Source organism: Girardinichthys multiradiatus, chromosome 4, assembly GCF_021462225.1.
Source record: "Girardinichthys multiradiatus isolate DD_20200921_A chromosome 4, DD_fGirMul_XY1, whole genome shotgun sequence".
NCBI classification, from domain to species: Eukaryota; Metazoa; Chordata; class Actinopteri; order Cyprinodontiformes; family Goodeidae; genus Girardinichthys; species Girardinichthys multiradiatus.
This window is the reverse complement of record NC_061797.1, coordinates 41669366-41695510: the sequence shown is the minus strand read 5'-3', so window position 1 is coordinate 41695510 and position 26145 is coordinate 41669366. Positions and strand designations below refer to the sequence as shown.

At 42.4% G+C, this 26145-nt stretch overlaps 1 protein-coding gene across 1 annotated transcript in view; it reads left to right on the top strand.

Annotated features, from left to right (window-relative positions):
• Nucleotides 1-26145, top strand: part of hcn4 (hyperpolarization activated cyclic nucleotide-gated potassium channel 4) — a 118541-nt gene that overhangs the window by 74845 nt on the left and 17551 nt on the right. Inside the window, exons 5-6 of the mRNA XM_047362542.1 lie at nt 8604-8750; nt 10292-10532. Of these exons, the coding sequence (XP_047218498.1) occupies nt 8604-8750; nt 10292-10532 (388 nt within the window). The remainder of the gene's footprint in view (nt 1-8603; nt 8751-10291; nt 10533-26145) is intronic.

Genomic DNA, 26145 nt, shown 5'->3' with positions numbered 1-26145 from the left:
CCATTCAATGCCGTGCTTTTATATATAAAGCTAAATTATAGTTTTTGCCTAGCTCTGTATTTACTGTATGAGTAAATTTGCAGTAATTATGCAGTGTCGTTACTTCATTGCTAAAAAAACTGGCTTCAAATAACTGGAATTCCACTTAAGTAAGATTATAGTGCAAATGTTGCATTCACAGCAGTATTTCACTGTCTGTACAATTACGTTCGGTCAGTCTGTAAGAACATTCTAAGTTGAAATTGGTTAAGCATCTGACAATTTTACCTAATAATCCTTCCCTCTTGTCTCAGGCTTGTTGAGAACTATTATCACAGGAGAATTACATCAGCCCAGACAAGGAGCTCATGATGACTGCACAATATATACAGCAAAGGGTATGCCGCTCCAGCTCTCTCTAAATGGCTTATATCTCTCCATAGCTCTTCTCTGTGGTAATGAATACCATGCATAGAGAAGGATAAATGGACACCAAACAGAAGAACTGTTTCCACTTATCTGCAGGTGAATGTGATCCTTGTTGTCTTGCATCCAATACATAAGATTTCTCAGGATATAACTAAACATTGTACTGTTTGCTGTTGGCAACTGGTGATTAAATCAAGGATGCCCAGGAGATAGCATGTTGTGGCAAGCCAATCCCAAATGGCTTCAACAGTAAATGGCAATGGGATGCTGCAGGGCCTCCCATTACATCTCTAATTAACACTTGGTAATTAAACATTACTCTTAGGGGAAAAGTTAATAAGAGGCCCAAGGCGGATTATTTGGGGGTTTAAAGGCCAAAGGGATCCTTTCTACCCCTAATTCAATTCCCCCAGTCAAGCCTCTTTGGGAAAGCAGTAAACAGTTGTCAGAGAGAAACTATTTACTTTATGGGACTGCTTCTCAGATTGGTTGGTCAAAAGGAAAGACAAGTAATACAATTAGGAAAGTAATAAAATATTTCCTGTTGGTGTTAGAAAGTGATTTTGGGCAGTTTGAAAACATTGGTTTCATGGAACAGAAATGACTTGGTGGTTCCCAGTAGAGGTTAAGTCAAGATTTCCCCACACAGGCAGCCCAAGGAGCTGAGCAGTGATTTTGGTCCACAGTAAATGCACTTCTGAGTAGTTTATGATCAGACCCTTCTACAAAATTGTTTGCTAACATTTATTGCTGAGTCAAGAACTGTTCACCTGCCTGATAGAAGTGTGTTGAAAGGCAGTTATCAAGATGTTAATGTAGTTTATTCTAAGTAAACCAAATTATTGCCATGTTTCTAAAGAGTAACAAAATTCTAAGTTGAGCTGATTTATACCATTCATACAAACAAAATTTCCATTACTCTGACTGCAGTGCAGTGTAACTCCAGCCTACTTATTTCATTTCACATTAGCAATGTCTTTTGAACAGAATATACATTCAAAAATTCACATCAAGCTGGGGTTTGGATGTTTTTGTTCATGTTTGCCATGCAAAACGATTCACACTCTTTAAACTTCTCATATTTTGTCCCATTACAATTACTAACCTCAAGACATTTATTTGGATTTTTTTTAATGACAAACACAACGCATAGTTTGATTGTGAAGTGGAAAGAAACACATGCAAACAAAACCTGAAAATGTGCTGTATTCTTTTATTTTTATTCAGCCCCTCTGAGACAATAATATTTGTCTTAGAAACACCTTTTCTTGCGCCTATTTTTCAAGTAACTCACCAACTTAACCATCACTGCTGGAAGAAAAAAGCATTGTCACATATGATGCAGCCTCCTCCATGTTTCACTATGGGAATGATGTGTCATTTTAATTTTTTACTGTGAAGTTCAGTTTTGGCCTTGTCTAACTGAAGCACCTTCTTCCACGTGTGTGCAAGCCCATCTATCTAATCCCTCAAGAGTCACTCTGAGCTCATAAGTCTGTAAAATCTTTAAATAATCTATCTATAGATGTTTATTGGCCCAGTCTTGGCATTCTATTTCTCTTGCTCAGTGGTTTCAGTCTTCCTTACCTTGTGAGCACTGAACACCTTCTACTTCTGAATCCTCCAGGTAGTTGCAGTTCTGAAATATGAGTGCATTGGAGAAGAATGGGTTCCGGGTAGCTTCACATTTGATTCTTTTCAAGTCAGTAAAATTGCATCTCTTTTCTCAAATCTTTCTTGCCAACTATTTGCAACTAAATGTTAGATGGTGCTGTGAACACTACCCAAAATCTTGGCAATTGGTTCTAAAATCCCTGAAAGACGTTTAATGATTTTTGACTTATAAAAGTGAGTTTCTATTTTGGCACATTTTGCCTGAAGAAAAGAACCTGCCTAGTAATTATGCACACTGATATGAGGATGTTGATCTTCTTAGGCCACACCTTCACTCGTTACAGAAATATAAATCTTCCTATAGGCTAAAATCCAATTATCATTCAAATTTATATGACTTGGACTAAGGAAATATGCATAAAATGGTGGCTCTACATTTGCGAAGTAATGATGCGATACATGAACAGTTGTACATCACATTGACTGATTGTTTCCATTCATTTTACTGGAGGAATCTCTTACCCTCATCTTACTCACAGCCTCCTGCAAATACAACAATACAGAAAAAGCAAGGGCAGTTATTACTTACCAGTATAATAAATACAAGACCAAGACATTTCCAGTCTATTTTTTTATATCGTTTTCTTGTACTCATCACCTTCCGCTTCATCCGGAACTGGTTCGCAAGGGCAGCAGACTCAGTAGAGATGCCCAAACTTCCCTCTCTTCAAAAACCTCCAGCTCCTCCGGGGGGAGCCCAAGGCATTCCCAGGCCAGCCGAGAGACATAGTCCCTCCAGTGTGTCCTGGGCTGTCTTCTGGGCCTCCTCCCTGTGGCTGGAACTTCTCCCGAGGGAGGTGTCCAGGAGGCAACCAATCCCTGACCCACCTCAGCTGACTCCTCTCGTTTTGGAAGAGCAGTGGCTCTACTCCAAGCTCCTCCCGGATGGCCGAGCTCCTCCCAGATTGCCAATCTCCTCACCCTATCTCTAAGTTAATGCCTGGCTAACCTGTGGAGGAAGCTAATTTCAGCCGTGTGTTTCCGCGATCTCATTCTTTCGGTCATGACCCAAAGTTCATGCCCATAGGTGTGTGTAGGAACGTAGACCGGTAAATCGAGAGCCTCACTTTTTGGCTCAGCTCTCTCTTCACCACAACGAACCGGCACAGCGTCCCCATTAATCTGTCAATCTCCTGCTCCATTCTCCCCCAACTCTTGAACAAGACCTCGAGATACTTGAAGTCCTACACTTGAGGCAGGAACTCCTCTCCAACCTGAAGTGGGCAAGCCACCCTGGTCGAGAACCATGGCCTTGGACATGGAGGAGCTTCATTCCAACCGCTTCATACTGGGCTGCGAACCACCCCACTGCATGCTGTAGGTCTTGGGGGCCAGCAGGACCACGTCATCTGCAAAAAGAAGAGATGAAATCCACTGGTCCCTAAACCAGACCCCCTCTGGCCCTTGGCTGCGTCTAGTAATCCTGTCCTTGAAGGTTATGGACAGGACCAGTGACAAAGGGCAGCCCTGCTGGAGTCCAACATGCACCATGAACAGGTCCAAATTAGTGCCAGCAATGTGGACCAAACTCCTGCTCCACTTGTACAGAGACCGGAAGGCCCCTAATAAAGGGCCCCCAACGCCATACTCCTGGAGTGCCCCCCACAGGGCACCATGAGGAACACAGTCGAATGCCTTCTCCAGGTCCACAAAACACATGTGGACCGGTTGGGCAAACTCCCATGAACCCTCGAGCACACTGTAGACGGTATAGAGCTGGTCCAGTGTTCCACAGCCAGGACGAAAACCACACTGCTCCTCCTGAACCCGAGGTTCAACTATCAGCCAGACTCTGATAGATGAACATGGTCCACTCGGACTCTATGTCTCCAACATCCCCCGGAATCTGGTCAAAGCTCTCCCGGAGGTTGGAATTGAATACATCCCTGGCTGAGGGCTCCACCAGACATTTCCAGCAGACCCTTACTATATGCTTGGGCCTGCCAAGTCTGTCATCCTCTTCCAGCTAAACAACTCATCACCAGGTGGTTATCGGTGAACAGCTCAGCCCACCTCTTCAGCCGAGTGTCCAAGACATGCGGCCTAAGGTCCAAAGACACGACTACAAAATCGATCATTGACTTCCTGCCTAGGATGTCCTGGTGCAAGGTGCACTAATAAACACCCATATGTTTAAACATGGTGTTCAATATGGACAATGCGTGACTGGCACAGAACTCCAATAAGGAAACACCACTCGGGTTCAGATCGGGGAGGCCATTCTTCCGAATCACACCCCTCCTGGTATCTCTGTCGTTTCCTACATGGGCATTGAAGTCCCCCAGCCGAATGACGGAGTCCCCGAAGCGGGCACTATCCAGCGCCTCCAATAAGAAGGCCGGGCACTTCGCGGCTCAGCCCACAGGCTGAAACGACAGTCAGAGACTTGTCCCCGACCCGAAGGCACGGGGGTGCGACCCTCTCATCCATCAGGGTAAACCCCAACATGAAAAGGCTGAGCTGGGGGGCAACAAGCAAACCCACCCCAGCCCGCCGTGTCTCCCTGCAGGCCACTCCAGAATAGAAGAGAGTTCATCTTCTCTCGAGGAGCTGGGTTCCAGAGCCCATGTTGTGGAGCCCAACTATTTCTAGCTGATATCTCAAAAGCTCAAGCTCCTTCCCCCCAACAAGGTGACGTTCCATGTCCCTAGAGCCAGTTTAAGCATTCAAAGATCAGGTCGTCGAGGTCTCCACATTCGTACAGTGCCCAATCCTCTTTGCACCGTTCCCTTATGGTTCCCCCTGCAGGTGGTGGCCCGACCAGGTCCTAAGAGGAGTAACCCAGCCATCAGGCGCTCGCCGATGCTTCCCAACCCCAGGCCTGGCTCCAGGTTGGGACCCCAGCTCCACCGTACCAGGAGACGTCATGTGCCTCGTTCTAGTGGTCCTCATGAAAGCGTCTGAAACGCTCTCTGTCTGACCCACTGACCCATCACCCAGAACCTGTTTGCCATGGGAGACCCTGCCCTGGATAACATACCCTCTAGGATCATTTGAGCACTTAAACCCCTCCACCATGTTAAGGTGGCGGTTCAAGGAGGGGTGGTTTTCTCTTTTCTCTCCTTGTTTTCTATCACTGAATTACCTTGGGTCTTATGTAAATCATCATCAGTTCCCATTTTGATAATATTACCCTCTTTAAATAAGGGTTTTGTTGGATCTAGATCCATTGCCCATGGATCCAAAGTTTAGGTGGACGAGAAAGATGACAGAGGAGAAAAATACATGTTTAGAAAGTCTAATTAAGTGGCTGACATGTCTTTGGGGAAATGAATTATTCATGTTTTATTTGTTAAGAATTTGCATCTGCTTGGAGATTTTCTTTAGAGGGAACAGAATTGGGAAAAGAAAATGTGTGATAAAAGAGTTTGAGGGCAGAACTGGATGAATGGCTGCCTTAAGAGCAGCCTTGTGGATAATTATCACACAAAGGAAAGAAAAGGCTTTATGATATGGTTAAAAATGGAGAAGCAGTTCTCTTGAGCTCAGGGCAAAGGATGCTTCCATCACAATTTGTCTTTTTTACTAATGGTCAATAGTCAATACTGTATCACACTTAAGGCAGTATATATCTTTATAGTATACGCCCAAATCATAACTCTTTTGAATAAAACAGATACATTTAAAATCTTAAAACATGCCAGAAACAATTCAAGAAATGTAATGTATTGTAGCGAGATTAAGCTTTGTTAAATATTTTAAGCTTGTAAACCAATCACCCTCTGTTATATGAAGAATTAATTAGTCTCATTATGTCAAAGTCAATCAGTAGGATTAATTTGTGACTTACCTTTGGGTGATCTTTATCAGGGATAGTGATATATCTACCAAGATCCTGAAGAACAGGGCTTTATGACCCTAATTTTGAAAAGAGAAAGGAAAAAAAGATAAAGAAGTAAACGTCTCTTGATCATCTGATATTTGGCTAATGTTTCAGTCATAGAATTACAGAAAACTTCTGCTTATTCGATTCCTCATTTCCTGTCTACACCAAACACAAACTGTTGCACAGACATCTGTTGTTGTGGCTGTATGGCCTCTCAGACTGGCAAGCTCTGGCCCAGGTCATTGGATGTCTTACTGGTTCCTCACTTTGGATTCAAGCTGGGATGGACATGAGAGGAAATGCTCAAAAAGGAAGTGACACTGAACACACGTTCAGTGGATGGAGGAAAGCTGGTGCCTATCTCCGATAGTCACTGGGCAAGGGGCAGGGTGCACCCTTGACAGGTCACCAGTTCAAACCAGGGCAACACTGAGATATACAGGACAAAAATCATGCATGCACATACTCACACATAAGGACAATTTAGAGGCTGATGAACCTAACATGCATATTTTTGGACTGTGGGAGGAAGGAAGCCAGAATACCTGGAAAGAACCCACACATGCAAGGCGAGAACATGCAAACTCGATAAAGAAAGAGCCTAGTCTCGGATTTGAACTTGGGATCTTCTTGCTGGAAGGCAACAGTGATGACTACGTCACATTAACTGCACACACAAGCATTTATCAGAATTGGATCTCAAAAGTGTGAAATATTGGAGCAGGGATCTTCATGGTAGAAACATGATGGTGACTTCATGGCAATAAGATAATTTCCTGTCAAAGGGACTTTTATCAGCCCATCACAGAGCTACCCCCATCTGGTCAGACTCTTTGAATCACTGTCAGATTTTCTCTGTGGCTCAACAGTGCTAAGTATATTTGAAATGATTTGGTGAGGCTTAGCTTTGTACCATATATAGTATGAATGGAAGTCAAATTGAGATTGGACAATTTACAAAATGTGGATTACACCTGCCATCATAACCTTGGAGCCAAATGCATAGAAATCTGTGTAGGTTTCATGACTAAAAGTGCTTAAGCATAAAAATATTAATGTTTGCATGTATTCTGTTTTTCATATTTATGAACTGATGCACCTACAACTTGTTTCATAGTCTAAAGGATGCACGAGTTGTGCACATTCTCACTGCAAATTCATCCCTTATAAATACTCATCTACGTGGAGGAAAAGACATGCACATGCTTAATGCATCTGACTGCTAGGATCACATGTAGAGAAGCTCCCTTCTCCACACTGATCAGCAAGAGAGGGCCTGCAGTAAGTCATGTCTCTGTTTGTTATCTAGAGTTTGCAATGTCAGGAAGGAGAAGAGGAAAATGTAATTTCTTTTTAATGGTTGTGTTTTATCATCTTATGAGTAAACGATAATTGTTGTGGCTTTAGGGATAGGAAACGTCCTAAACTATCACCACATGACAAAACTAAGTCAGCTACCCATAAAAACACAGACATGGCACACTTTCTTTTTTTCTTGCTTTCACCATTAACATAATCAATTGGCTTCTTTTACAAATTGTAATTTGTAATATTTTTGATTGTTAGACAAACATATTCATTCTGCCACATGTTCTGTATTTCTTGCTCCCTCAGTACATTTGGGGGCTTGCAGCAGTTTGAGTGATGCCAATATAGGGAGCTGCATCATCAGTATGCACGGAGTGACTCCAGATTGTTTTCTCTGTCTGTCAGGGACTCAAAGGCTCTGGTTAAACACAGACTCATTAAATCCCATCTAAATTTGGCACAGAGGGGAAACAAAGAGAATGTTTTGCAGGATGTCAAAAAGTCTCATGAAGTAAGAAACTACAAAACCAGCCACTTTTCAGAAGGTCAGCGTGAGAGTAGAAGATATTACCCATGTTGGCACTTTGTCTTTCTATATGCTTGATATGGTCTTATACCTCTGCTGATCTCCAGAGAGAAAATATTCCTGTTTTCACAAAAATAATCTGACTTGCATGAGACAACTGTCCTATTTTACCATACTATATCTGCACAAGGCTGTCCATTTGATGATTTCCTCCTACATCAGTGGTGATTAGAAAAGAAGTGTCAGAGAACACTGAAGTAGACTTCTGAGGTCAAATGCAGCATTCAGTGGTAAGACTTTGAAACTGTCAAAGAGCACCTTCAACATGGCACCATGCATGGTTAATGCCTTTTTTTTGCCTTCTCCTTTCTTGTTTTCTTTCTTTGCAGGTCAGAAACTTTACCTCGTATTATTCCCTAGATACTATGTTTACTTTGATCTGTATCACAGCTTCAAATGCTTTAAAGTCTGAAAAAAAACTCGACAGATTTCATATTTTTTTGTTGTCATTTTATAACATAGAAACTAGAAAACACAGATCAACAGTCTTCACTATGAGGAAAAAAATCCTTGATAAGAATCGGGGCACATTTATAGATGATGCTCGTTCATGTTTTAAAGCAGTATTGACGTCATTGCACATTATAACCCTCTTTCATGCTTCTCAGTTGATGTTTTTCTTTAAAGAGTCAGAGTTGGCCTGTTTTGAGAGAAAAAGCAAAACTCCAAGAGACCTGATCATATTCTAGAAAAGTGCTCATGTACTCATCTCTGTTTTCTAACCTCAGGGGCAACTGAACTTTGAGATGGTGCATCTGGGTCCTTGCATAATCTGGTTGCTGTGTCTCTGTGTTCCTGCAGTACAAACAGGTGGAGCAGTACATGTCCTTCCACAAGCTGCCTGCAGATATGAGGCAGAGAATCCACGACTACTACGAGCACCGCTACCAGGGGAAGATGTTCGACGAGGAGAGCATCCTGGGGGAGCTCAATGAGCCGCTCAGAGAGGTGAGGTGGATGTTTCTGTTGTGCTTTGTTGCATGTGCAACTTTGATACAGTCACAAAACATTCTCAAGTTTGACAGTCCCCTCCACTAATCTTGAATGTTCTGAAATTTTAATCTTTCATAAACACACAGTGAGATAGGGGGCTTTTTTTTTTTTTTTACAACATATAGACAATAGATCAGATGCTGTGCCTTGCAAAAGAATTCATACCCCTTTTTTTCTTTTCACGTTTTGTTACGTTGAGTCACAAATTGTTCTGTTCTGATTTTATGTGATATTTTGACAAGAAAAGAGCATAATTGTAAAGTAGAAGAAAAAAAGTACATAGGTTTTCAAACTCAACAAAAATCAGAAAAATTTAGGATGCATTTGTGTTCAGCCTCCTTTACACTGACACCTTCGATGTTACCTAACTAGAAAATTCTATTGACATGTATCTTAGTTTTAGGTTTAACTCAGAGGTTTGTTAGAGAACATCACTGAACAAACAGCTTTAGGTAGACCAATGAAAAAACCAAGGCGCTCAGGCATGCAGTTGATTTGCAGGATTAAGTTACAAAACAGGATCCCAAATGTTAAACATTTTAAGGAGCACCATTTAATCCCTCATCTGAAAAAGGAAATTGTATAGGACAACTACAAACCTACAAAGATATGGCTGTCCATCTAAACTAACAGGCAAGGTAAGGAGAGTATAGAGTATCAGAGAAGCAACCAAAATCCCATGGTGTCTCTGGAGGAGCATCATAAATTCAGATTTGGCCTTTAAGAGTCAAGTCAAGATAAGAGGAATGTTTTTGTCGGAATGATGCCACCAAAAGAAGTCCTTTTTGCAGTTTGCCACAAGCTAGAAGACACAGTAAAAAAGTGAAAGAAGTTGCCCTGGTTAGATAAGACCAAAACCTAACCTTCTGACCTACATTCATAATGCTATGTATGGAGGAAAACTAACCTATCCTCTTGAATCCACAATATTCCTACTGTGAAAGATAGTGGTGGCAGTATAATGCTATAAAGATGTTTTTTTTTCTTCAGCTGGTACAGTGAGGAGTTGATGGGAAGAAATATGGGCAGTCAAAGAAAAAATATTAAAGACTACAAGATTTAAGATTTGTTCACCTTCCAACTGGATCCTGATCAAAGATCAAAGCATAACAATGTGTTGGAATGACAAAGTCAAAGTCCAGAAATAAATCGAATTGAAAATCTTTGGCAAGACTTTATTCACAGACATTTCCCATCCAGTCTGGAAACCATTTATCCTTTTTCTTCCACTTCACAATTACCTTGTGTTAGTCTGTCACATTAAATCCCATTAAATGGAAAATTGTGGTTGTTGCATGTGATCATGGAAAAGAAATATATAAATACTAAGTACTATAAATACTTTTGCAAGGCATTGTATGTACACAGCTGACATTTATTGTGCTCCAATATTCATCCTGTCAGAAATATCTGACATGAAAGAGCTATTCTTAAACCTTTTCACTGTTGTGCTATTTTTGCATTTGTTTTCAACCTATCTCTATCCATTCCAACAGGAAATCATCAACTTTAACTGTCGAAAGCTAGTGGCTTCAATGCCCCTGTTTGCCAATGCCGACCCCAACTTTGTCACTTCCATGCTTACCAAGTTGAAGTTTGAGGTCTTTCAGCCTGGCGATTACATCATCAGAGAGGGAACTATTGGCAAGAAAATGTTCTTCATTCAACATGGGGTTGTGAGCGTCCTCACCAAAGGCAACAAAGAGACCAAGCTTTCAGATGGCTCCTACTTCGGGGGTAAGCTCAGGTGTTGCTCCCTCCAGAAACAACAAACAAAAAGGTCACTTGCAGCCACACACTGCTTTCTTTGGAGCTTCAGGGCATCCTGATGTGCTCTTTTTAAATACTATTTGCAAAGTCAGGACTCACACCTGACCCTCTCCAACAAGTCTTCCAAAACAAAGAGGTATCATCACTGAGAGTACTTACACCTATATACAATATTGCATATATTGGCATAAGTCAATAGGGATGCCCCATCAGTATGCAGAGTATTGAGACAGTGAACAGAGCAGTGTGATTAGATGGTAGCTATATTTTTATTTCCCTAAAATGTGCATGCTGTCCTGCACAACACTGGTCTGCAGAAATCATCCATAACCCCCACAATAGATGAAAAAAAAGAAAAAGCATTGCCTCAAAGAAATGCATCTGTGCACCACTTTAATTAGTCATAATAGTCACTGTTTTATATACTTTGCTTAGTCCTCCAATAAGGTGTAATGTACTGTCATGTCGCACATTAACATGATTGTTTGAGTTTGAATTCAAAATGCAGCTGCATTTCTAAGAAGCTATTCCAGCCCTTATATTAGCTCTTTGTTAGCTTGAAATGGCATTTTGTGCACTGTTAGGCACTCACTAAAAGTTCAGCTTCATGGTTTATGCAGGGCTCTTCCCTTAATGCTTAACTCATAAATGTAGGATGGATTAAAATGACCAAAAAACAGCTCTTGCTGTACTGCAGTCTGACTTATGCATCCAAATGTCAAAGAGATCAAGAAGTTGTGAAAACTCAATGCATGTGTTATAACCCTGAGTTGTTATGCACTTAACTTGCACAATGTTATTAATCAGGGTCAGATAATGCAAAGCCGTCTCATAGTCCCATTGAGCCAGCGACACATGTAGTAGGCAATGTTGCCATACTGCCCTAACCAAATACCAATTAATTTGCCCAGTGACAGCACATCATTTAGACCGCCCTGTTAAGTAATTAGAAGTTGTGGCAAAAGCATTTAACAGCACATGACCCGACAGTGGAAGTTTAATTATGCTTTGCGTGCTTGAGTCCATCTCTATGCCCTCTCTCCGCAGGGGTTCCACAGAAATAATGAAAAGATGGCAGGCAATCTTTCTCTGCATATGTCAAAACCAATCACTGCTCAAGACAACATGGCCACAGCTCTCTCTGAAGAGACATTTTAGCTGCTGTTTAAAACTCTCTTTTTTGAACCCTCATAAGAGAGTAAGTCTCTGGATTCAGGAAAAATTAAACCCATTTTACAGGCTTTTCTCTTTGCACAATGTGTGTTACACCATAAATTAGATACAGTGCCTTGCAAAATTCAGTATTCATTACACTTTTTTTTTACATTTTGTCAAGCACAAACGTAAGTTATTGCTAGGTATATACAAAGTAGCACATGATTATGAATCGGATCGAAAAGGATACAAGGTTTGTAAGGTTTTTTGCTAATAATAATCTAAAAGGTTTTGTGTGCATTTGTATTAAGCCCCCCCCCAAGGTCAATACTTTGTAGACTAAAATCTTTGACAATTCGTACTCGTACTCGTCGTCTTCCGCTTTATCCGGGACCGGGTCGTGGGGGCGGCAGACTCAGCAGCAGAGACGCCCAGACGTCCCTCTCCCCGGACACCTCCTCCAGCTCCTCCGGGGGGAGCCCAAGGCGTTCCCAGGCCAGCCGAGAGACATAGTCCCTCCAGCGTGTCCTGGGCCGTCCCCTGGGCCTCCTCCCGGTGGGACGTGCCTGGAACATCTCCCGAGGAAGGCGTCCAGGAGGCATCCGGTATAGATGCCCAAGCCACCTCAACTGGCTCCTCTCGATGTGGAGGAGTAGCGGCTCTACTCCGAGCCCCTCCCGGATGGCCGAGCTCCTCACCCTATCTCTAAGGGAGTGCCCGGCCACCCTACGGAGGAAGCTCATTTTCGCCGCTTGTATCCGGGATCTCGTTCTTTCGGTCATAACCCAAAGTTCATGGCCATAGGTGAGGGTAGGAAAGTAGACCGACCTGTAAATCGAGAGCTTCACTTTTCGGATCAGCTCTCTCTTCACCACAATGGACCGGCACAGCGCCCCCATTACTGTGGCAGCTGCACCGATCCGTCTGTCGATCTCCCGCTCCATTCTTCCCTCACTCGTGAACAAGACCCTGAGATACTTAAACTCCTCCACTTGAGGCAGGAACTTCCCTCCAAGCTGAAGAGGACAAGCCACCCTTTTCCGGTCGAGAACCATGGCCTCGGACTTGGAGGAGCTGATCTTCATCCCAGCCGCTTCACACTCGGCTGTGAACTGCCCCAGTGCATGCTGTAGGTCTTGGCTAGAGGGGGCCAGCAGGACCACGTCATCTGCAAAAAGAAGAGACGAAATCCTCTGGTCCCCAAACCAGATCCCCTCGGGCCCCTGGCTGCACCTAGAAATCCTGTCCATAAAAGTTATGAACAGGACCGGTGACAAAGGGCAGCCCTGCTGGAGTCCAACATGCACCAGGAACAGGTCCGACTTAGTGCCGGCAATGCGGACCAAACTCCTGCTCCGCTTGTACAGAGATCGGATGGCCCCTAGTAAAGGGCCCCCGATTCCGTACTCCTGGAGCACCCCCCACAGGGCATCACGAGGGACACAGTCGAATGCTTTCTCCAGGTCCACAAAACACATGGGGACCGGTTGGGCAAACTCCCATGAACCCTCGAGTACCCTGTAGAGGGTATAGAGCTGGTCCAGTGTTCCACGGCCGGGACGAAAACCACACTGCTCCTCCTGAAGCCGAGGTTCGACTATCGGCCGGACTCTCCTCTCCAATACCCTGGCGTAGGCCTTACCAGGGAGGCTGAGGAGTGTGATCTCCCTGTAGTTGGAACACACCCTCCAGTCACCCTTCTTATGTAGCGGGACCACCACCCCAGTCTGCCAATCCAAAGGCACTGTCCCCGTCCGCCACGCAATGTTGAAGAGGCGTGTCAACCATGACAGCCCAACAACATCCAGAGATTCGAGGTACTCAGGGCGGATCTCATCCAACCCCGAAGCCATGTCACCGCGGAGCTTTTTAACCACCTCGGTGACTTCAGCCTGGGTGATGAAAGAGTCCAACCCCGAGTCCCCAGCCTCTGTTTCCACCAGGGAATGCGTGATGGCAAGGTTGAGGAGATCCTTGGAGTATTCCTTCCACCGGCCGATAATGTCCCCAGTCGAGGTCAGCAGCTCCCCACCCCCACTGTAAACAGTGTTGGAGAAGCACTGCTTCCCCCTCCTGAGGCGCCGGACAGTTTGCCAGAATCGCTTCGGGGCCAACCGGTAGTCCTTCTCCATGGCCTCACCAAACTCCTCCCAGGTCTTAGTTTTTGCTTCTGCCACCGTCCGGGCCGCGGCACGCTTGGCCCCACGGTACCCGTCAGCCGCCTCAGGAGTCCTACAAGCCAACCACAGCCAATAGGACTCCTTCTTCAGCTTGACAGCGTCCCTTAATGCCGGTGTCCACCACCGGGTTCCGGGATTGTCGCCGCGACTGGCACCGCAGACCTTACGGCCGCAGCTACGGGCAGCAGCATCGACAATAGATGCGGAGAACGTGGGCCACTAGGACTCTATGTCTCCAACATCCCTCGGAATCTGGTCAAAGCTCTCCCGGAGGTGACAGTTGAATACATCCCTGGCCAAGGGGTCCGCCAGACGTTCCCAGCAGACCCTCACTATGCGCTTGGGCCTGCCAAGTCTGTCCGGCTTTCTCCTCCCGTCAGCGGATCCAAGGCGGATCCGGCCGCTGAGGTCTCCACCTTTGTCCGCCGCCCTGCAGGTGGTGGGCCCACTGGAGGATGGTCTCGCGTCTCTCGTTCAGGCTTGGCCCGGCCAGGTCCCGCGAGGAGCAACCCAGCCACCAGGCGCTCTCCGACGAGTCCCGATCCCAGACCTGGCTCCAGGGTGGGACCCTGTGCCTCGATTTTGTAGTCGTCATGAGGGGTTCTTGAACCGCCCTTTGTCTGACCCGTCACCTAGAGCCTGTTTGCCATGGGAGACCCTACCAGGGGCACTTAAGACCCAGACAACATAGCCTCTAGGATCATTCGAGCACTCAAACCCCTCCACCACGTTAAGGTGGCGGTTCAAGGAGGTTCTTTGACAATTCTTCTTTACTAAATAGCTCAAGTTCAGTCAGAGTTTTCAAGTCTCTCCAGAAATTCAAAATTGGATTTATGTCTGGACTTTGACTGGGCCACTCTAAAGCTACAACTGCAGCTCTGCTTACTGGAGAGGTGGGCAACGACCAGTCCACGAGGACTGGTGTCCTAGAACTTTTAGATGTGTTCTTGAACCAGGAGAACATAACGTAAGGCAGAGGTTTTTTAAAATCAGTACTAAGAGGGTTGGTGTCCTGCAAGTTGTAGATGTGTCTCTGCTGCAGCACCTCTGAATCAAATGTTTGGCTCATCAACAGGCCTGTGCAGAACTTGATTGCATGCTGAGAAAGTAATTCAGCCATTTGAATTGGGTGTGTTGGACGAAGGATCACCACAAAGTCAAAGGTGCTGTGCAAACACAACACTTGACTTTGTGATCCTGTGCTTTTCTTCACTGCCACTGTCATTTTTCTGAGAGCGTGTAGTGAGGAAAGCCTGGCGCCACGGGAGTGTGCTACCAAACACAGGTTAGTCATTCATGAAATTAATTGGTGCAGGATCATCACAATGTGTGTGGCTCATGTCACTTTTACTGTGACTGTCAGTGTTTGCAAGCAGAAAGTAAAAACATTCCCTTATATTTTTACATGTTTTCTGTACACAGATATGCAGCTCAGTTCCGCATTGATTGCAGTGCTTTGTAATTGTGTGAACATTTGGATGTGAAACATAAAGCCCTCCAGTCTTCAAGGAGCTTTTGCTTTTGTCAACCCGTTTATAGGATGCCAAATTGTATGCACATCTTCTCATCAGCATCTCGGCAAACTCTTGCGCCATTCTGTTCATTCATTCAAAGACGATCTGAATTATTTACACAATTATAGACTCTGCAGTCTGTTACACTTTGTTAGTTGTTGGATTAGCTCGAGCCAGAGAGCCTAAAGTCTAAAGTGGACTCGACATGTCCTGGATGGGAGCGTCGGCTGGGCACACAGCGATCCAGTGGAGAGGGGGAAATGTAATGTGACTGCAGTGCTCACGCCAAGGGACACATGGATTGCTGCCAAGGCTGCTCTCTGGATGCTGCTCTGGGCTTTGAAAGAAAACATGCACCCTCCACCCCCGCTCTCTCCACTTGCCTCTTTATCTCCTCATAGTTCAGTATTGAAACACTTATCAGAACTGCATTTCTTCAACTCTCTGCCAAGATGGAGGATGTTTTTGTTGTGTCATAGTTCATCCTATGTTGCATACAGTAATTGATGTCCTCCAGTGTAGACTTTGACTCTTAATTAAGGTAGCACTGAATGGCCTTGTGGTGGTCCTGCATGCCAGTAAGAGGTGTTTATTCAATACTATTTCAACCTCTATGATGTCCTACTTTGATACTTTGGTACTTGCTTGGAAATTGCTTAGGATCTACCTGGTTTCCATAGGTTTTTGATAATGAGACTAACATTTTTACATTTTCAGGCTCTTTGACATATTCCCTCTATTTCTGACTATCCTTGTGGTACAAAGGGGGAGTTATAGGGCTGTGAAATGACCTATAACCTATAACATTGTTTTTCAATACATTTATTTTTTACATTTTGTGCTAGTTGCTTTTATTGATGGTTCTCAGACAGAACATGACCAAATATGGTAAAGACATGCAGTAAAGGTCTTAAGGTCAGGAATCAAAGCCCATATGGAAAGGACTACAGGTCCTTCTCAAAATATTAGCATATTGTGATAAAGTTCATTATTTTCCATAATGTAATGATGAAAATTTAACATTCATATATTTTAGATTCATTGCACACTAACTGAAATATTTCAGGTCTTTTATTGTTTTAATACGGATGATTTTGGCATACAGCTCATGAAAACCCAAAATTCCTATCTCACAAAATTAGCATATTTCATCCGACCAATAAAAGAAAAGTGTTTTTTATACAAAAAACGTAAACCTTCAAATAATCATGTACAGTTATGCACTCAATACTTGGTCGGGAATCCTTTTGCAGAAATGACTGCTTCAATGCGGCGTGGCACGGAGGCAATCAGCCTGTGGCACTGCTGAGCTCTTATGGAGGCCCAGGATGCTTCTATAGCGGCCTTTAGCTTATCCAGAGTGTTGGGTCTTGAGTCTCTCAACGTTCTCTTCACAATATCCCACAGATTCTCTATGGGGTTCAGGTCAGGAGAGTTGGCAGGCCAATTGAGCACAGTGATACCATGGTCAGTAAACCATTTACCAGTGGTTTTGGCACTGTGAGCAGGTGCCAGGTCGTGCTGAAAAATGAAATCTTCATCTCCATAAAGCTTTTCAGCAGATGGAAGCATGAAGTGCTCCAAAATCTCCTGATAGCTAGCTGCATTGACCCTGCCCTTGATAAAACACAGTGGACCAACACCAGCAGCTGACACGGCACCCCAGACCATCACTGACTGTGGGTACTTGACACTAGACTTCTGGCATTTTGGCATTTCCTTCTCCCCAGTCTTCCTCCAGACTCTGGCACCTTGATTTCCAAATGACATGCAGAATTTGCTTTCATCTGAAAAATTACTTTGGACCACTGAGCAACAGTCCAGTGCTGCTCCTCTGTAGCCCAGGTCAGGCGCTTCTGCTGCTGTTTCTGGTTCAAAAGTGGCTTGACCTGGGGAATGCGGCACCTGTAGCCCATTTCCTGCACACGCCTGTTCACGGTGGCTCTGGATGTTTCTACTCCAGACTCAGTCCACTGCTTCCGCAGGTCACCCAAGGTCTGGAATCGGCCCTTCTCCACAATCTTCCTCAGGGTCCGGTCACCTCTTCTCGTTGTGCAGCGTTTTCTGCCACACTTTTTCCTTCCCACAGACTTCCCACTGAGGTGCCTTGATACAGCACTCTGGGAACAGCCTATTCATTCAGAAATGTCTTTCTGTGTCTTACCCTCTTGCTTGAGGGTGTCAATAGTAGCCTTCTGGACAGCAGTCAGGTCGGCAGTCTTACCCATGATTGGGGTTTTGAGTGATGAACCAGAATGGGAGTTTTAAACGCCTCAGGAATCTTTTGCAGGTGTTTAGAGTTAACTCGTTGATTCAGATGATTAGGTTCATAGCTCGTTTAGAGACCCTTTTAATGATATGCTAATTTTGTGAGATAGGAATTTTGGGTTTTCATGAGCTGTATGCCAAAATCATCCGTATTAAGACAATAAAAGACCTGAAATATTTCAGTTAGTGTGCAATGAATCTAAAATATATGAATGTTAAATTTTTATCATGACATTATGGAAAATAATGAACTTTATCACAATATGCTAATATTTTGAGAAGGACCTGTATAGCCTCTGTGTATGGATTGCCCACTGCAATGGCACTTGCCATTTCCGTCCAGCAACTGGGAGTTATCTGTAGTAGTTAGAGGATGCCACAGCTGATTTACAACATTTCACATAAAAATGTAATTGTAGATTGTAGTTTGTGGCTAAGATAGTAGCTAAACGTTAAACTGTAATGTTATGAACACTTGTCTAAAGGTGTGTTGGTTTGCCTTTTGTTGCCAAAAAAATTTGACTCATCAGGCATGGATTCCCCTAGACCCCTGGAGGTGTGCTTTGAGATCTGGCACCAAGATGTTGGCAACAGATCTTTTATGTCGCTTAGTTTCCAGGTGCATAGATTGGATTTATTTGTCCAGGATATCTTAAAGCTGCTAGATTGGATTGTGATTTTTGGAATTTAGAGGGCAAATCTACTCTTCAGACTTGTGCTTCTCAAGTTATACCTAAACCATTTTTGCTTTGTGGCAGAGCACATCATCCTGCAAAAGGAAGCCAAAACCCTTCACCTGGCAGGTTGGTGGGTATAGTGGCTGCAGTAATTGTAATAGGATGCTAGAAAATTCAGCAGTTGCCTGAGCGACAGTATATGAAGCAGAGTCACACTGGCTCCTCCGTGGTTTGTTTTAGAGCTTTACAAAAAGAAAATTGGTTCTTTGCAAAGTCTTAGTGAGGATACTAAAGAACAACTGCCCAAAACTTTTTCAAAGCAATGTTGGGATGCTGATAGGCTAAAGCAGCATGTATGTTAAGCACCAGGCTGCAGGCTAGTTAACTGTCTCTATGTGTCCGAGCTCTGGAAAAAGAGAGAATGGACAGAATAAATTTTGTATGTAGTTCTAAACATATTTGCAGTGTTTTTAATCACTTTTTGTCTTCTCCACAATGTTATTTTTCTCTTACAATATCAATTACAATTATATGCAGATGGCTAATTATGCAATTTAGGTCATAATGTAATTTAAGACATTTTATTACAGTAAATAGCTACTCGAGGTACTGAAGAGGTACTGAAGAGGCCACAGCAATGCAATATTTTGTTTCTCTGTTTTAAACAAAAACAGTGTCTACCACATACTGTGAAATTGGAAATTTTCCTCTAGATTTTTCTCTAGATGTCGTGGTAGACTGTGCACTACACTTTTGGAGAATCTTTGACCCAATCTGTTGCCTTTGTTAACCTTTTTCAGATGTTTATGTTAGTCAATTTTACCTGCTAATCTGAAGACAACATATTCACTACAACCTGAACATGTTCAAATTTGTTCCTTACGAAACACACATAGAGTTCCTCAGAAGTACAGTTTGACCTCTTCAGAAAGCAATGAGAAAATAAACATATGAATGTCAGCAAGTGTCTGTTCTTGAGGTGAAAATGGAAAAAGATTAGCGTCAGCCATGATGCTGATATGATTCAGGTACCTCTCCTCTGTCTGCGCATGCCAGCCAAATGGAAGGTGTTTGTGCAGCTATGCTAATTTTGCAAGGGAACGAACATGACATGTCACAGGGAATCAGGCAGCCCGCTGCGGATGTTTCAAAGGTTAGAAAGTGTCCGCTCTGTGGGGCTGGGGGCACCAATGGGGAGGGAGATGGAAGCTGACAGCAGAACTCAGAGTCCAGGTTAGTTTTGCCAAAGCAGGCTGCAGGACACAAACACTTCATCACAGTCAAAGCAGCCCTGCACATATTCATTAATTCACCTTCACGCACACTTCAGAGCATGGAAGAAGACATGTATAACATTCCACGCATAAAACCACATCTAGCTAGAGAGCAAATTCAAATTTTGGAATTTGCATTCTGTCAGACTTGGGTGCCACATGATAACAATAGGCATGTTCTACTTATCTGAAAACTGTTATGGAGGACTGCCTTTTTTCTAATACATAATATATAGTAAGACTTAACTAAATATTAATGTTTTATGCTGTCTAGGAAAATTTACTTATTAGCATATAAAGTCCTGAAAACTCACTTAATTGGGATTCTTTGATGAATTCAACATTTTTCCGTTTTTCCATTTTTATTACTGAATAAAGTATTGATATAAGAATCCCTCAGTTTTTATCAATAATTGGGAAATGCAGTTATTAATGGATGTCATCATGCCTTTTCCTTCCATCAGTTTTACCTTATAAGTTTGTTTTGATTATACTATGCTCAGCCTCCTGCTCCCTTTTTGTAAAATTGTTAAACTGAAGTCCATGCTAAATAATAGTATGGATTGTTATTTGCTCTCCATTTGTCTGTAAAATACTGATATTTTGGAAGAAATAAAGATTAATATTCTTCATATAAGCTAACCCAATATGACTCAATGCGTTTGTTGGAAAAAAAGAAACAAAACAAACTGTTTAAAAAAAACATGTAAAAAGTAAATGTAATTTTTAATTGTGTTTGGGCTTATAGCTCTGGAAAAATAAATTAAATGACAACTCAGAATACAGCCAAAAGTTGCCAAAGAGCAATTATTTTGCATATAGAACACAAAACTTATAGATCAGTACAGATACTAAGGCCAGATTTATATTCATTAGGAGAAGATTTATACCACCCCACCCAGGGATAAAAAGCCCTATTAAGCCCTGATTCATTGCTTATTACAGAAATTAAAACTTGAAAGCTAAAATTCTGGTAGAATTCTGGCAGACTTGTGTATTTCTGCTTGGTTCTGCCCACCATTGTTACCCTTATATACATTTCTTGCAACAGCTGTGTCTCTAGAATAGCCTGCTTTATGTAACGAGCCTTGCAATGGTTGTGGAAAACACAGCAGCAGTAATTGGAAGAAGCTGCACAACAGTAATGTAGCTGACAAAACAAGAACACTCAGTCACATCACAAAAAATCAATTAACCCAAATGCTACTCAACAGGTGGTTTATAGGGAAATTAAAATACTGATATACAGGGTGGGCCATTTATATGGATACACCTTAATAAAATGGGAATGGTTGGTCATATTAACTTCCTGTTTGTGGCACAATAGTATATGTGAGGGGGGAAACTTTTCAAGATGGGTGGTGGCCATGGCGGCCATTTTGAAGTCGGCCATTTTGAATCCAACCTTTGTTTTTTCAATAGGAAGAGGGTCATGTGACACAACTAACCTATTGGGAATTTCACAAGAAAAACAATGGTGTGCTTGGTTTTATCATAACTTTATTCTTTCATGAGTTATTTACAAGTTTCTGACCACTTATACAATGTGTTCAATGTGCTGCCCATTGTGTTGGATTGTCAATGCAACCCTCTTCTCCCACTCTTCACACACTGATAGCAACACTGTAGGAGAAATGCTAGCACAGGCTTCCAGTATCCGTAGTCTCAGGTGCTGCACATCTCGTATCTTCACAGCATAGACAATTGCCTTCAGATGACCCCAAAGATAAAAGTCTAAGGGGGTCAGATCGGGAGACCTTGGGGGCCATTCAACGCTCCCACAATGACCAATCCACTTTCCAGGAAACTGTTAATCTAGGAATGCTCGGACCTGACACCCATAATGTGGTGGTGCACCATCTTGCTGGGAAAACTCAGGGAACGTGCCAGCTTCAGTGTATAAAAAGGGAAACACATCATCATGTAGCAATTTCGTATATCCAGTGGCCTTGAGGTTTCCATTGATGAAGAATGGCCCCACTATCTTTGTTAACCTCTGCGACATGTCAATGGTTGTAAACAAAGAGAAACTTGTAAACAAATCATGAAAGAATAAAGTTATGTTAAAACCAAGCACACAATTGTTTTTCTTGTGAAATTCCCAATAGGTTTGATGTGTCACATGTCCCTCTTCCTATTGAAAGAACAAAAGTTGGATTCAAAATGGTCGACTTCAAAATGGCCGCCATGGCCACCACCCATCTTAAAAAGTTTCCCCCCTCACATATACTAATGTGCCACAAACAGGAAGTTAATATGACCAACCATTCCCATTTTATCAAGGTGTATCCATATAAATGGCCCACCCTGTAGAAAAGGATGGGAGCTGAAGTCAAACACACTCTTGTTCCTTTGCCTGCTAATCATTTTAAGAAGAAGTTGGAATGGTCTCCTATTTTTTTCTGTAATCTGCGGACATTAGCGTATTTTTATACTTTTTTTTTTTTTACCGTGTCGTGTCCAGCAGACAACAGTTATGAGTGCTACTCTAAGTGCCAAGAAGAAGCCCAACAGATTTACTTTCACAAGTGGAGCATTACGGCTATCGCTATAATCAGTGTTGGGAACTTTACTTTAAAAAAAGTAATTGTTACTTGTTACTTCTCCCAAAAAGTAAAGAGTTAATAACTCAGTTACTGCACTATCAAAGTAACTAATTACTAGGCAACGTAACTATTCAGTTACTTTTTAGAGTCTAATATGATGTTACAAGTTGCTGACCAGAAAAATTAAACCTTTTCTGTTTGCACGATGTAGGATTGTCAGAGCTCGCACTGGCCGCAGCAGGATTCGGGCTGTTAGTCAAGTGTTGTGGAAGGGTGAGACGATGCAAGGTGCTTCATAGGGTTGGAGTTGCTGGTCACGGTCGTGAATAATTTCTTTGCTCCCAGACATAACTTGCAAATCACGTGTGAAAAGATTATGATTATTGATTAATTAATATTTATCAAAAATTATAATTAAAAATCATGATTCAGGAAAACAATTTTCTCAAATCATTCCCTACAAAAAGAAATCAGAGTTGTCCTCTGGTGATATGATTAAGGGCTCAAAGCACATATTAATAACAATTAGTTAATTATCATTAATAATTGGTAATTATTAACCAAAACCATCCTAAATGTCACTGTTTAATCAGCCGCTTCAGCAATTGGTGGGGGAACTCAGCAGAAAAACTCTTTCGAAATAAAACCTCTGTGGGTTTTCACCTGCGCTGGAGTGTCGGCGGGGTCTTTGACCGGTATATGAATCTTCTGACCTTCTTGAATCAGACAGAACTTCAGCTTTCAAGCTGTTCTGGGAATGGCCGTATAGAAGAAAAAAGTAACTCGCCTGCGAGTTTCTGTCGCTCCAGATATGCGCCTCCATTGCGTCTGTCAGGGTCGGTGTAGCGGAGGACCCCAGAATGCAGACGAGCAGGAAGCATTGGTGGTGAGTAGAACTGATTTAATTAATAAAACTCACTTCAGAAGGTGGAAGCAAAAACAGGGATGAACAAACTGGCAAGATAGGCTTGGCATGAACAAAGGACATGACCTGGAGAGAGAAGACATGATCCAAAATGTTTCTGCGGAGAATGAACAGGATGAGGGTGTATTTGAATGGCAAGACACAGATGAAAAACTAAACCGATTAACATAGTGCTGTTGGGTCAGATGAAGCTGATTGCTTAACAGACAGGAGAGAACAAAACGTGGTAGGAGCAAAAAAGAAATTCAAACTAAACGGGAAAACATAAACGTGCAAAACATGAACTTCAACACAATAACTAAGCAGAGCCTGGAAAATAATAAACAGAAACCAGATCCAAAACGTAAACTGGAAATAAGAATATCTTGAACCCAAACACCCTGAAATCATGACAGCGTCGTCCTGTGATACACACTGGAAATAGTGGTTTAAAAGTTTATTTCTTCAGCTTTTATAGCTCTGATGACGTCAGCGTCGATGTCCATCACTGCAACGAATACTGAGCTGCGCATGTTGAACTGCGCAGCCCAGTCAGCCCAAATGTATGACCCCAACACATGCAAATTTTTTCCTTTAACTTCAACGAATGTGAAATATTGCCTAAACGTCCACTTTCGAAAGTTGTCTTTGAATTTGCAAGACTCCCCTCCATCGTCATGTTTCTCTCTTGCTGTTCGTTTACTCTGTCTGTGTGGTGAAAACACGCCTACCTGATGCCTTCTCAGCCAATCAGCGTCACGTGTGGCGCTACTTGTCCGTGCCCAGTGCTTTCAATGGAAAATGGAAAAAAATAGTACTACCCTTAATGTCAGGCAAATATAGAACAAAAACATAGGTAATATTTTTATCTAGCCAAATTCAAAGTGTCATAAAGCCACTTTTTATACCTTCAAGCCTCATGGCGTTAACATGGATATGAAAAATATCATTTTAAAATAAAGATGTAAAATAAAAGATCCTTAAAAACTTAAAGAAGTGATAAGTCCCTTTTAGACGTAAGATTCCGATAAGCTTATTACTGTTAAGGTTTCCTTCATTGGCAATAAGCCAATTATTCTGTAAGCAAAAATACTGCTCTTGATCCTTTGACCAACAGTTTGGCTACTTGTCGTCTTGTTTTACATTTTTGTTGACTTCTCTTTCGGCGGCAGGATCGACAGCAATAGGCGTTTGTGCAGCATCAGGTTCCACAATGAATGCACATACGCTAACGCTGGTTTGCCGAGTGAGCCCTTCTTTTTTATGTGTAGAGCCAGAGGACTGTTCGAGAGTGCTACTGCTGTCATCCAGCTCTGCCCCAGTTTGTGTCCTCTCTGAGATATTTTGAAGCCATCCTCTCCTCTCCTCTCCTCGCCCACGAGCATATGCTTTATACTGGCAGCGGACACATAAAAAGTCAACACCGTAGTAAACGTGTTTTATTTTTAACTAAGAAACCTTATGCTCACACATAAAAGCCATAGTAACATTAAGGGTTTTCCTGCTGATTCACTGCTGGAGCTGGGAACTGTGGTGTGAACCTTGTTGTTTTCTTGTCCCTCAGCTTTAGCCTGTTCCGTCCCTTGAAGTCAAGATTTAATTTGTATAAGAAAGGGTTTTAATTTGGTCAGACTGTTTTTACAGATGAGGAAAACTGTTAACTTTCCTAAAGCTCAGTAAGAGTTATTCTGTGATATTCTGCATTACCTTTGAAAAAGAATTGAAAGGCTGACTAATTTCCAGTGATTTATACTTTCAAGATTTTAGTGTCTTTTTATATATTTGACTTTAAAACATAAAGAAATATGTTAGAGATTAGGGTAGACAGTTTACTATTTTCTTACACTAAATGGGATAATTAAGGGATACTTTACTATTTAATCTGTTCTCTTAGCATTTAAGAATTTCAAACAACTCACCAAAGCTGGGTAAAAATATCCATGATTTTCCTTTAAATGTGTTCTTCTGGTTAAAGGAGTATAGCGCAAGATCCATGATTTTTGCAGACGTCTGGCCCCTCGGGGGACAAGTTTAAATGACACCAGTGTTGTGCACACGCATGAAAGAAAAGAAAAAAAGCTGTTTTCTGCCGCTGCGACTTCAGTTCGTTCTTTAGAGGCATAATGTCTTCTGAGGAAAGAAAGAAAGTTAGAAGTATGCCCGTGTTGTCTCGTTCTCTCATTAAAGTGTCATAGCAGTGGAGACTCTCAACATAGTAGTAGAAGGGTAAACTGTGGCTCAGTAGGAAGAGTAGTCATCTTGCAATCAGAAGGTTGTGGGTTAAATTCCAGCTTCCTTCTGCCATATGGCACATCAGTGTATGAATGTGTGATTGGGTGAATGTAGCTCTAGTGTAAAGTGCTTCAAGTGGTCTGTATGATTGGTAAAGTGCTATATATAAGTTCAGTGTGTTTACCATTTAAACAAGAGCGTGCAGCACGTCACACCCTGAGAATTTGGCCCCAATCACTTTCTATTGAAACTGACTAATCTAGCCTGTAGAGGCAACTACGGTAAATAGAAGATAACTCATTTTACATGTCGGGCCATTGGAAGGGCATGTATGGCAAAGAAAATAAATAATGTTTAACTTGAAAACTTGCGGTATGCACCTTTAAATTGCCAGTTTTCTTGAATCTGCTTCCCTGGAATGCTCTTTATATAAAGCGAAGTTCTCCTCTCCACTGGCACATGTACCCCTGTGAGATTAGACAAAACTGAAGTGAAGATTTAGTGCAATGCATGGACTTCCTTAGCTAAACAATATCTTATGAATGGTTATTTTATACTTGCATATTGCTCCAATTTTATTTTAAATACCAAATGTAGTTTGACTGTTGAATAAAAATAAAAAAGTCACACAGAATTTAATTTTGAACTCGTCTGTGTCTAAAGGATAGCGCTTTACACACACCCTCCGATGTGTATCTTTGTTCACAAATATTTACGATATCCCTTTAGTACATAGAGAACAAACACAGATTAGAAGGAAGGTTATGGTGTTGTCTATAATAAACTGTTTTTCAGAGTCACTGACCACAATCACAGTTCACATTTATGGT